At 40.8% G+C, this 14,135-nt stretch overlaps 1 protein-coding gene across 2 annotated transcripts in view; it reads left to right on the plus strand.

The window, feature by feature from the left end:
• The window catches only part of LOC126272907 (V-type proton ATPase 116 kDa subunit a 1-like), a 235,897-nt gene that overhangs the window by 185,397 nt on the left and 36,365 nt on the right, over positions 1-14,135 (plus strand). For both annotated transcript variants that reach the window (XM_049976170.1, XM_049976171.1), the window contains exon 12: positions 4,929-5,053. In XM_049976170.1, the coding sequence (XP_049832127.1) occupies positions 4,929-5,053 (125 nt within the window). The remainder of the gene's footprint in view (positions 1-4,928; positions 5,054-14,135) is intronic.

A 14,135-nucleotide genomic window follows, 5' to 3' on the forward strand; every position in this document is an offset into this window, starting at 1 on the left:
CTTCATGAATGTTGACAAATGAATTGCTCCCTTTGCTGATACAGTGAGGCTCATGTACTTAGCTTCAGTTGATGAAAGAGCACTGACTCTCTGCTTGTGTGAAAACCATCTGCATAAGGTGGAGTTGTTGTCTGTATATGATTTCCCGCATGAGAACTTCCTCAGTCAGTATCTATGAAATTGAATATTTATTCCATATCCTTGATGTACATTACTTTCTTACCTATGGTTTCTTTGAGTCATCTAAGGATTCATGAACAAAATTATGGTTGTTATTGTAATGGCTTAGCTTACTGACTACACAGCATGTGTTGCTTCGAGTACTGTTGATGATGTACATCAATGCTCCAAGTAGTTCTCTGGATGGATAATGAGTGCCATCTTCATATTTAAAGCTCTTGCATCCTACTTTTTCCCAGTTGCCAATGAAGCCTTGTCAGCATGCAGTCATCTGTTTTGAATCAGTGTAAAACTTTTTTGATATAACCACTTTGATACAATGTAATAATGTCAACAGACTGATTTTCCTCAATGCCCAGACAGCATGTCATCAAGATCCTTGACATCAAATCTGGGAGATAACAAATCATTGGTTTGTTTTGTCCCTTCTGGTTCTGCTGAAATTTCTATAATGTCATTTACATAAATGAGTAAGAGGACGGACAGTTTCCCACACTGTCTTCAAAGACAGGTGAATCTGATTTTGAGGGTTGCAGTACAACTGATGTTAGAGTTGCATTCAATTTGGAATACCATTGTCAACCAGCATGGCACAGCCTGTAAATGACCTTTTTAAGCTTGCACACTTTATTTCTGGATTTCAGTGTTGGAGCATGTCACTTGCCTTCTTGATTATGTGATTATCTTTCTGTGCATCTCTCATTTTATGTAATAATTCAACCATTGAATCCACATGAATATTTACAAAGAATGTGTCAGCTACACCATTGTGAAATGCAGTGGTAATATCCAGTTGTGAGACACCCAAGTCAAATTTGACTGACAGAGCCATAAGTAGTCTAAATGAATCAGATTCTGCAGCTCGCCCACTGCTGCTGTACTTATTCCTGAAAACAGTCCTACTGTCAATTACCCTTTCATTTCTTTGTCTTTCTATAATGTCCCAGGTATCATTTTTCACCAGTGACTAGATTTCATCATGTATAGCTTCAAACAACTGTTGATGATCTGGACCACACAATGCATTATCAACAATGACCTCTGTTGTTGCATTATGAAAGAGAGAGAGAGAGAGAGAGAGAAAACTACACATTGATCTTCCCAAAAGCCGAGAAGTGATTCTTCTTTGTGTTAGGGCACCCTGGAATGCTCTCTGGGGCACCCTGTGATGCTAAATGCTCATTAATATTTGTTCATATGGGCGAAAATCTCATCTTGAAAGTGTTTTTCATATGGGCAAAAAAGCTCATCTCGAAAGTGTTGTAGCTGGTTGCCTATCTGCCGAGCCAAGCCAGCTCTAATTTTAACAAACTGGCCGTAGCACTAAAATCAAAACTTCCGGTCAATGCCCTTCTGCTTTCGTTGCCAGTGCGCCGCAGCCCAGAAGTTGTGGTTTGATAACTGGCAGCTATATAAGTAATGAATCTGGAAAAACAGTGTCAGTCGTCGAGCAGCTGCATGTGCAGCAGCATCGAGATAGATTAGTTATGCCGCGTTATTCCATCTAGGCTAGGTGACTTGAACGGTTGGAATGTTCTCACCGCCCACTGGATTTTGTTGAAGTTCACACACTCCTTGGCCAATTCCCAGTCCTCTCATTAAGTTTCTGATTATAAACATACAATAAAATTGCAGACAGAAGTGAGTATTAGGAAGGAAATTATACACATTTTCTGTGCTGCAAGTGAACTCGTTTGAATAATTATAGCATGCTGTCTTAAGGTTTTTAAAAACTCAGTGACAGCATCTTAAGATTAAATTTTGTACATTATTATTTGACCATGGCAGAATGGTTGCTGAGGAGACAGTCAAAGCACAAGCAATTTTTGGTAAACCTTAAATTCAGACAGTTCTGTCTAGATCCAAGCCCATGTGATTTCTTTCTCTTTCAAGAAGTGGAAGAAACAATTTGTGAATGTATTGTTTTGAGACCCTTAAAATGAAAATATTGTGCTATAGTTAATTCACTGGACACACATTTGTTGGGTTTTCTTTAGATGTCATCATTGGAGTGTTCTGTTTGTTTCTTTTTCAACAAATGGCAGAATATGTCACCATCACTTTCCCATCTGCATCTGAGCCGGAAAGTGTAGGAATAAAAATCTGACAGACAGACAGACAGGGCATGAGCTGAAACAAGATATCTATTTAAATGGTTTGGTATCAATTGGCAAATTTCCACATACGAATTCTAGTGTAGCACATAGTTTAATATGTCATTTGGGTATAATATTAGTATAGTTCTTAATAATAAATGAGAATTCACCCTGTGAGACTTCTGATGTTGCATTATGGGTGTGCTTGTGAACTATTTGAGAAAAGAAGTTTTGACACAAAGCATAGGCATTTTCACTGTTGGTAGGCTGCAAAAAGAAGAGAGAGATCTCGAGAGATTCATTGACTTGTCAGAGAATTATTACATCACTTTAGAGTGCACAGTTTACTTATTCTATAAACAAATAACAGAATTTTCCATATAATTTTATATAGTTTCCACTTTGTGACTGCTTAAGCAAACTTATAAATACACATGTAAATAAAATAGAAAGAAACTTCCACATGGGAAAAATATATTAAAAACAAAGATTCCAAGACTTACCAAGCGGGAAAGCGCCAGCAGACAGGCACAATGAACAAAACACACAAACACACACACAGAATTACTAGCTTTCACAACCGATGGTTGCTTCTTCAGGAAGGATAGGGAAAGGCGAAAGGATGTGGGTTTTAAGGGAGAGGGTAAGGAGTCATTCCAATCCCGGGAGCAGAAAGACTTCCCTTAGGGGAAAAGAAGACAGGTGTACACTTGCACACACACACATATCCATCCGCACATACACAGACACAAGCAGACATATTTAAAGGCAAAGAGTAAGGGCAGAGATGTCAGTCGAGGCGGAAGTACTGAGGCAAAGAAGTTGTTGAAAGACAGGTGAGGTATGAGCGGCGGCAACTTGAAATTAGCAGAGGTTGAGGCCTGGCGGATATCGAGAAGAGAGGATATACTGAAGGGCGAGTTCCCATCTCCGGAGTTCGGATAGGTTGGTGTTGGTGGGAAGTATCCAGATAACTCAGACGGTGTAACACTGTGCCAAGATGTGGTGGCCATGCATCGAGGCATGTTTAGCCACAGGGTGATCCTCATTACCAACAAACACTGTCTGCCTGTGTCCATTCATGCGAATGGACAGTTTGTTGCTGGTCATTCCCACATAGAAAGTGTCACAGTGCAGGCAGGTCAGTTGGTAAATCACGTGGGTGCTTCCACACGTGGCTCTCCCTTTGATCGTGTACACCTTCCGGGTTACAGGACTGGAGTAGGTGGTGGTGGGAGGGTGCATAGGACAGGTTTTACACCGGGGGCGGTTGCAAGGGTAGGAGCCAGAGGGTAGGGAAGGCGGTTTGGGGACTTCATAGGGATGAACCAAGAGGTTACGAAGGTTAGGTGGACGGCGGAAAGACACTCTTGGTGGAGTGGGGAGGATTTCATGAAGACTCATTTCGGGGCAGGATTTTAGGAAGTCGTATCCCTGTTGGAGAGCCACATTCAAGGTCTGATCTAGTCCCGGGAAGTATTCTGTCACAAGTGGGGCACATTTGGGGTTCTTCTGTGAGAGGTTCTGGGTTTGAAGGGATGAGGAAGTGGCTCTGGTTATCTGCTTCTGTACCAGGTTGGGAGGGTAGTTGCGGGATGCGAAAGCTGTTTTCAGGTTGTTGGCGTAATGGTCGAGGGAAAAATCCTCCCCACTCCACCAAGAGTGTCTTTCCGCCGTCCACCTAACCTTCGTAACCTCGTGGTTCATCCCTATGAAGTCCCCAAACCACCTTCCCTACCCTCTGGCTCCTACCCTTGCAACCGCCCCTGGTGTAAAACCTGTCCTATGCACCCTCCCACCACCACCTACTCCAGTCCTGTAACCCGGAAGGTGTACACGATCAAAGGGAGAGCCACGTGTGGAAGCACCCACGTGATTTACCAACTGACCTGCCTGCACTGTGACACTTTCTATGTGGGAATGACCAGCAACAAACTGTCCATTCGCATGAATGGACACAGGCAGACAGTGTTTGTTGGTAATGAGGATCACCCTGTGGCTAAACATGCCTTGATGCACGGCCAGCACATCTTGGCACAGTGTTACACCGTCTGAGTTATCTGGATACTTCCCACCAACACCAACCTATCCGAACTCCGGAGATGGGAACTCGCCCTTCAGTATATCCTCTCTTCTCAATATCCGCCAGGCCTCAACCTCCGCTAATTTCAAGTTGCCGCCGCTCATACCTCACCTGTCTTTCAACAACTTCTTTGCCTCAGTACTTCCGCCTCGACTGACATCTCTGCCCTTACTCTTTCCCTTTAAATATGTCTGCTTGTGTCTGTGTATGTGCGGATGGATATGTGTGTGTGTGCGAGTGTACACCTGTCTTTTTTCCCCTAAGGGAAGTCTTTCCGCTCCCGGGATTGGAATGACTCCTTACCCTCTCCCTTAAAAACCACATCCTTTCGTCTTTCCCTCTCCTTCCTGAAGAAGCAACCATCGGTTGCAAAAGTTAGTAATTCTGTGTGTGTGTTTGTGTGTTTTATTCATTGTGCCTGTCTGCCAGCGCTTTCCCGCTTGGTAAGTCTTATAAATACACAGTTTAATGAAAGTTTAATTAAGTGGAATTATGCTCAAAGCAGTGTGTATTTATGAAGGTGAGTTTACATTTGCAACAAAGATAACAATATCCATTTTTGTTTACAGCCACTTTCGTAAGCCAATCAACATCCTCCTTGAAACTGTACCCCAATTTCTTTTCCTACTGTTGCTGTTTGGATACTTGGTCTCACTTATGTTTGCTAAATGGATTCTATATGGAGCAAAAAATGGTAAGTTTTTGTACACACTATATATGTCATAATGTTTTCAACAAACCACAAATCACATATTCAGTGAAAACGATCCTTCTGTCACCACTTATTAAATGAGTGTTATAATGATTGATTGTCAGAAGTTACTAGAGTTGGACATTCAGTAGCACATGGAATTTCTCTTATTTGGAATCTGTATGCGTATACATATTCTACCATGTAGAAAACAATGATTAAAAATGAAAAAAATTGTCTACTGTTGAAACACTTGTGTTGAATCTACAGTAGTCTCAAATTTCTAAGAATCATCTGTCTTTCTCACTAATTTCTAAAATAAAATCTCAGGGATTGAGACATAAAAAGGAATGTAATGGTTATGAAATAAAAGGTTTGTTTTCAAATTTTATTTGTTATGGCACACTTTGAAATTCAATTTCTTCATATAAAAAAAAGGTCATAATATAAACAATCTAGTTATACTTTGGTGTGAAATTGAATACTTTTCTGATATCAAATTTGTAATTGATTGTATGTTAAGATAAATGTCCAATTCTCTTCAAAGACAGTAAATGTTTCAAATAGAATTCAACCTGTAAATATAAGCATGTGAAGCAGCACATGAAACATTTTTATTTATTTATTGATGTTTTATTAGTTCACACCCTGAAAGGAACCTGTAAAGACTGGGAGATAATGAGCAACATCTACAACAGTTGATGTATACAATAAAACTGATGGAAAACAGTCAGTTAGCGCTAACATAGCCACTTAGTCACATTCTGAGTACTTGCTAGCCACAAACCTGCACAGATTGATATATCAACTTTAATAGCAGAACTTTGCAAATTGCACATTATTTAGAAGAATTATCAGTGCATGCCTTCATCTAAAACTATTTCAGTTATGACATAAAAATGTGTTAAAATAGCACATAAGGCAGGCTAAGAATAATCATCTGACTCAACCATACTAAAATGAAGTGCTAGAGTCTCTTCGTTTTACTTTGGCCTCAGGATACAAAGATTTTCCTAATTGTGCAAAAATTGAGGAGAATGGCATTCATTGCTAAGTGACTTGGTTCATTCATTTATTAATTGATTCATTGTGTTCCATAGTTCTCATCAAAAAGGAGAACCTTAATACACTCCTGGAAATTGAAATAAGAACACTGTGAATTCATTGTCCGAGGAAGGGGAAACTTTGTTGACACATTCCTGGGGTCAGATACATCACATGATCACACTGACAGAACCACAGGCACATAGACACAGGCAACAGAGCATGCACAATGTCGGCACTAGTACAGTGTATATCCACCTTTCGCAGCAATGCAGGCTGCTATTCTCCCATGGAGACGATCGTAGAGATGCTGGATGTAGTCCTGTGGAACGGCTTGCCATGCCATTTCCACCTGGCGCCTCAGTTGGACCAGCGTTCGTGCTGGACGTGCAGACCGCGTCAGACGACGCTTCATCCAGTCCCAAACATGCTCAATGGGGGACTGATCCGGAGATCTTGCTGGCCAGGGTAGTTGACTTACACCTTCTAGAACACGTTGGGTGGCACGGGATACATGCGGATGTGCATTGTCCTGTTGGGACAGCAAGTTCCCTTGCTGGTCTAGTAATGGTAGAACGATGGGTTCGATGACGGTTTGGATGTACCGTGCACTATTCAGTGTCCCCTCGATGATCACCAGAGGTGTACGGCCAGTGTAGGAGATCGCTCCCCACACCGTGATGCAGGGTGTTGGTCCTGTGTGCCTCGGTCATATGCAGTCCTGATTGTGGCGCTCACCTGCACGGCGCCAAACATGCATATGACCATCATTGGCACCAAGGCAGAAGCGACTCTCATCGCTGAAGACGACACGTCTCCATTCGTCCCTCCATTCACGCCTGTCGCGACACCACTGGAGGCGGGCTGCACGATGTTGGGGCGTGAGCGAAAGACAGCCTAACGGTGTGCTGGACCGTAGCCCAGCTTCATGGAGACGGTTGCGAATGGTCCTCGCCAATACCCCAGGAGCAACAGTGTCCCTGGGAAGTGGCGGTGCGGTCCCCTACCACACTGCGTAGGATCTTACGGTCTTGGAGTGCATCCGTGTGTCGCTGTGGTCCGGTCCCAGGTCGACGGGCATGTGCACCTTCCGCCGACCACTGGCGACAACATCGATGTACTGTGGAGACCTCACGCCGCACGTGTTGAGCAATTCGGCAGTACGTCCAGCCTGCCTCCCGCATGCCCACTATACGCCCTCGCTCTAAGTCCATCAACTGCACATACGGTTCACGTCCACACTGTCGCGGCATGCTACCAGTATTCAAGACTGCGATGCAGCTTCGTATGCCACGGCAAACTGGCTGACACCGACGGCGGCGGTGAACAAATGCTGCGCAGCTAGCGCCATTCGACGGCCAACACCGCGGTTCCTGGTGTGCCATGCGTGTGATCATTGCTTGTACAGCCCTCTCGCAGTGTCCGGAGCAAGTATGGTGGGTCTGACACACCGGTGTCAATGTGTTCTTTTTTCCATTTCCAGGAGTGTAGATATGGAACGATTCAAGGTGTACAAAAGCCAAGCAAATTGTAAAAACTTAATCTCTATAATATTGTAGTAATAATAAATTATCATTATACTGCTTAATGCTATTCATGGTTATGCCAGCAAAACTTTGTAAAACAAATTAGAAAGAAAGCAGCTACTGCTTGCTACCTCTTCATCTATACTAAATGGTTGTTGTTTATCTCCTGTTGGAAGCTTAATATTTATTTGCATACATTGGCATTTTTCAAAGACATTTGTTACATCCATCTGTAAATACTGAGTTCTGTTTGTATTAAATTACTACTGTCATGCAACTAAACAATAAACACAGCTAGTTTTAAGTCCATGAATATAGATATTTAGATAATTTATTGAAATAGTGGCTAATGAGGTATGTTTTTAGCTTCCTTCCCAAGTGGTAGGGATTTACAGTTTCATGATTTGTGTTAGATGGGGGCTTGCTGAATATCTCTGCAGAAGAGTACATAACTTCACTCTGAACCAAGCTATTTATTTGGTTCAGGAAATGACTTTTTAATACATTATTCATACATATGTTACAGGAAAAGGCATAAACAAAATTAATTTATGATTTAAGCAGTCACTGTGATTACATGATGTACACAAACTACATAATAATATAAATTAACATACTACATTTCACAGGTAGACCTGCCTTTTCTGGGATAGGTTTGATTAAAATTATCACCTATACCATCAAAGGCAGGACTATCTGTGAAACCAGTCAAGTTATCTATAAGCTAAGCTCCAACCATTGTGCTTCATTCTACTTGAGCATGACAACTAACAAGCTGTCTGTCAGCATGAATGGCCACCAACAAGTTGTTGTCAAGAAACAGCTGCACTACCCAATTGCTGATGATTCCACCCAACACAACATTCTTCATTTCAATACCTGTGTCACAACCTGTGGCATCTGGATCCTTCCCACCAACACCTGCTTTTCTGAATTGTAATACATCCTACATTCCCATAACCCTCCTGGCCTCAATCTTCACTAGTCTTTGTCCTTACCCTCTGGCCTCTTCCCTGTTACGATTCCAGAAATACACAGTCCTCTATTCCACCAATGCACCCACATCTTCTAACCTCTCTCCTTTCCCATTATCCCCTCTTCTTACTGCACCTAGCTTTCCTACCCTCTTTCTCCACTTCACTCCTGTATGCTCCCACAAGCAGCACTTTACTGTCCTCCACTCCTATCCTGGTATCCCTCTGCCTCATTGCTACAGTCTCTCCTTACCCCCATCAGCCGATTGCATCTCGCATCATGTGCAGCTGCTCGCAGTGTGGCCTGAGCAACTTGTGACTGCAGTCATGTGTTAGCGAGTTGTGTGTGTGTGTTTTTCTGTGTGTCTGTGGTCTGGTTTCCACTGCAGAAGAAGAACTTTGTCCCAAAGCTTTAACATTTTAGCAATCTTTATCATTATGCCTTTGGGCGACTCAGTACCTACAAGGGGGGGGGTCGAAAAGTTTCTAACCTAACAAATAAAAAATGACAGAAGTTTCATAATACCAATTTATTTTTGAGCATAATACCTGTGTACACTAATACACTTGCGGGCATGCTCAGATAACTTCTGCAAACAATTTACATAAAAGGTCTCCAATTCCGAGTCCAACTAAGTGTTCACAGCATAAATCACTGAATCATCATTGTCAAATTGTCGTCCTTTGAGGTATTTTTTTTAGGTTTGGGAAAGGAAAACAGTTTGGTGGAGCCAAATCTGGAGAATATTGTGGATGACGTAACAATTTGAATCCACATTCACACCAATGTTCCAGTGCTGCAACGGCTTTGTGCCTCGGTGCGTTTCCTGATGCAAAAGTACTCCACACACCAATTTTCCGTGCCTTTTTTTATTTATCTCTTCTCTCAAATTGTGCAGGAAGGTGCAATAGTGTGATGCATTGATAGTTACATCCTTTTGCAAGTAATTCACCATAATTACGCCTTCAGCATCCCAGATGACATGCCATCACCTTACTGCACCTGGATTTTTTTGGGCTAGGGGATGAAAGACATTTCCATTGTTGTGACTGTTATTCTATCTCAGGACCAAAGTAGTGAACCCATGTTTCATTCTGCACACACTCCCATCTCTGATCTCCTTTCAAGTCTTTTGAGATGCACTGAGATGAAACTTCACACATTCCCAGAATATCCACAACAATATCATGAGCATACCTGTGGGAGATTCCAATGTGCTGAACACATTGTTCTACTATCCTGCAAAATCGTATCATGAATTGCAGTTACTGTTTCATCAGTGGCAATGGTGACAGGCCTTCCACTCCTTGGCACATCTTCTGCACTTGTTCTTCCACATTTTAAGTCAGATAACCAGTTTTTCACTGTTGCATAAGACAGAGCACTGTCCTTAAGTGTGTTCCACATGTCCTCTGCAATTTCCTTGGGCATAATTCCCTTCAGATAAAGATATTCAATCACAGCATGGTTCTTGATTCACCATTTTGCTTACACTACAGTGTACTACACATCCTAGTGGCAAAATTAATGGAGCTGAAGCCACAAACTTTGATTTGCATACACACAAAGGGTCACCATAAAAACAGATGGTGTTGTTTGTACGAAACATTGTGGTAACTATCTCGGCCTAGAAACTTTTCTACTGTCCCTCATACACTACATGGTGAATATTAAATTGTCAGATTATATTAAACTGATAGTTTTGTTAATACTGCAGTTATACAAAGTTATTTACTGCACAAATTTACTGACTTTTTAATGCTACACACTCAGATACTTTTTTTTGTCCAAGATGGTTGCAACACATTTCCTCACTGTAACATGTATTATCTCCTAAAGTATACTAACATTGCTAAATCTGTAAATACATGGAATTAAAAAACTGTAACTATGAACTTGTAAACGGCTGATTATAAACCATTAATTTCAGTATACAGACACCAGTGAAACATTCCTTAAGTGTAGAACTCAAAAGTCAGATGTTTATTTGACTGCAACATTCACAGTTGCCCAATGATACCAAACTCATGAAATATCCTCTCTGTTAGATATGTTTATGTTGTGGTTTTATAGCTCGTTAAACTCTAAAAGGTGGAGTTAATACCATCTTGTTCATTGAGTGGTGAGTCAGGTTTTCTTCTTTTGCAGCAAATATTTATAGCCTTTCAAACACATCAAATAGTTTATTTTTTATCCTGTACGGAACTGTTAAACTTTCTGTAGACTCTACCTCCAGGGCCATTTCTGAAATTCTTGAAGTGAGCACAATCCATAGATTTCTTGGACATTATGCCTTCCATATGGTCTTTTACTGTGCTAAACTCTTAAGCTCCTTCCAGTTTTGTAAATTTATGTCTTCTACCATGTCCTGTATTTTATCCCTATACCAACCTGATTGCCATAAATCATTGTTTCTTATCTTGGCAACAGTAAGAATATTGTTGCCTAACTTTTGTGGTGTGGAGGCTTTAAACCTTAAAGGCATGTTTCTAAAGAGTTTGTATATCTTATTACTTGCTTTCCCTAAGTAGTTGAGGTACACATATGTCTCTTTTATTGGATCCTTTCTTTGCTTTGTGGTCTGTACTATTTGATTCTTTTACCCTATATACAGTTTACCTATATCCTTCCCCTTCTCCAATTTAGTTGTTACCAGCCATCACTTGTTCAAGGATCTGAATTTATTTCTGCTTGTTACGGTTGCACCTTCCACATCAGACAAGTTAGGCATCAGGCTATTGAATGATGCAAAGACAAAAAATAATGATAATTTTCAACAGTAGTGTAAAAGGTAGCGCATGTTCAAAGGTATATATTGGAACTGGACATAGAATATAGCACACATGGGTGCTAAGGCTGAATAATATGTGCATGAAGCTCAGGATAGGAACTTGGGTAATAAGAGTTCAAAGATGTAGAAAGGTTTAAAAGTTCTGCTCAGGATAGGAAAAGATGAGCTATTGAAAGAAGGAAACATGGATCACTACTCACTGAACAAGCCATGTGCAAACTATGTTTTTAATTCCACCCTCCGTAGGTTACCATTGTGGGGAAAAACATGTACGCCTTCAGGCTCAGCATACAAACACACACCTTAAAAAGAATGTTACTTGAGCAACTAGCAAGAAGGAATACACAGGTACTTGTAGCCTGTTATTCCATGGCAATTGTGGATGCCATAGTCGAATAAACATATGTAGCAAGTCACTTTGGGATGGCCGCCAGTCTCTTAACATCTATGGACAGTAAGGGGTATCTTTGTATTCTTGAAGACAATAGAAAATAAGATCATCAACACTTCATTGTTTTGTCAAATATGTGTATCCAATCCCCATAACAACCTATTGTTTAAATACCATGAGGGAAACAGTAATATGGAAGTCTTTAGAGTGGTATTTGCAAAAATCCCAGATAGAACATGACCAACAGATAAAATGTTGAATTAAGTTCATGTGGGGCAGGCAGTTATCAGATCCATCATTGCGATGAAGGGTTAGGTCAGTGTTGATGACAGTGCAAGAACTTCCTACGACACAAAGCTAAAACTCTGTTAGATCTATAATTGCTCATTAGGGGCTTTGTGCCAGTTTCTGTAAACAGTACAAGAAAGCATTAGCAAGGTCCGACATGTAAACTAGAGGGAAACATTTGTAGGTATTCCAGGTTTGTTTGAAGCTGTAATGTATAACTATTATAGAAGTTTTCCTTAAAGCAGCCTTGAGAACAAACATCCATAACACAAATATTTACTTCATTGGAAGAAGTAACATTTTTAAGAAATTCTAGTGTTTATCATGAGATATCAAGCCAATTGAACAGTGTTCTTGTCAGTTTAGTAACCTTCCAACGTGTGAACGTCCTTACAGTTTAAAACTTTGAGCCAGTTTGGGACTCACACTACCTTCTGTGGGATTGTTCTTACTCACTAAGCTATCCATGATGATTCATGAATCACAATTACAGTTTCAGTCCTAACAGTACTTGTCTCCTACTTTCCAAAATTCACACAAGCTTTCCTTCATATCTTGCTGGGCTACCATTCCTGGAAGAAAGGCTATTCCAGACAGAAGCAAGTCCCAGGCTAGGTTTGTTTCCAGAATAAATTTTTTGCTCAGGAGTAACTGTGTTTCCTGTTGTGTAACTTCCTTAGAGTTTAAAACTGTCTGCCTGACTTGGGCTTGAGCCTGAACTCTACCCTTTTGTGAACAGTCTTCTAACTGAGCTTATGTTATTATAACGACCAGTTGTTTATGACTGGAACATTTCCAGTTGCTTAAGATATCACAATGTTAAGTGAGAGGGTAGAGAATTCTCATCACTCTTCCATCTAATTCCAGTTTTGCAGGAAGCCACAAAATTATTAGAGACATATTGGGCACTCATAATATGTTGCTTATTTCACACTTCGGATTTCTAAGGCATTTGGATATTGATAAGACAATTTACACATATAGGAAGAATGTACTTATCCATTAGACAATAAATTACTATTGTTAGTGTCTTCTGCGAATTGTCAGTGGCATTTTACTGCATATACCACAGTAGCCTTTCAAGTATATCATAATATTGTGGTGGCACTGAAAGTGCTGCAAAATTGCTCAAGTACTCACTCAAAAGTTCAGTTCACACAATCAGTGCAAGGAATAAGAACAATCTAGATGCAGGCCTAAAATTAATGAACATAGTTTGGTCTAAAATATTTCCATTATTCACAAACACCAATTTTCAGTAACTTGGTACCAACCACAAAATGTTTTACCTATGATTTAATAAGAACCTGTAGAATTTATTGGTGGAGAACACATGTTGCTTCATTGACAAATTTCTTAGCAGAACTAATTGATGTATTTGCTGATGATTTGCAGTAATCCTACCAGTACAAGTAAATACCATACAATTTTGTTGCATAATATGTAGCTTTGATAGTTTAGGAATTATTATATGCACTTTGTTATGACACTTTTTTATTGGCACAGGTGTGACAACACAACAAACTATCTTGGCATTATGAGTGTCATTATTCCAGGAAACTGGTTCAAATGGCTCTGAGCACTATGGGACTTAACATCTGTGGACATCAGTCCCCTAGAACTTAGAACTACTTAAACCTAACTAACCTAATGACATCACACACATCCATGCCCGAGGCAGGATTCAAACCTGCGACCGTAGCAGTCCGTGGTTCCGGACTGAGTGCCCAGAACCACTAGACCACTGTGGCCGGCTCCAGGAAACTCAATGGGCAGTCAAAAGACACCTTGTGATCAGTGCAAATGATTGAAACAGCGAGTATGTGTAACTCAGAACATGGAGTGATGTGGAAGTCATGTTTGTGTTAATTGGTCTCGGTGTTAGAATTGAACTGGCTGAGCATATCGCCAGTGGAAAGTAAACAACAGGGTCAGTGGTTCTGCCCTTATTGCACATTGTGTGAAAAGTCTGTGAGAGCATTCTGAACTACTCTGCTGCAATATCTGTGCCAGCTCAACAACATCCATATAAAATGGGGGTACTAAGATTCTCTCCACTGAAAAGACAAA

This window comes from Schistocerca gregaria, chromosome 5 (genome assembly GCF_023897955.1).
Source record: "Schistocerca gregaria isolate iqSchGreg1 chromosome 5, iqSchGreg1.2, whole genome shotgun sequence".
Classification (NCBI taxonomy): Eukaryota; Metazoa; Arthropoda; class Insecta; order Orthoptera; family Acrididae; genus Schistocerca; species Schistocerca gregaria.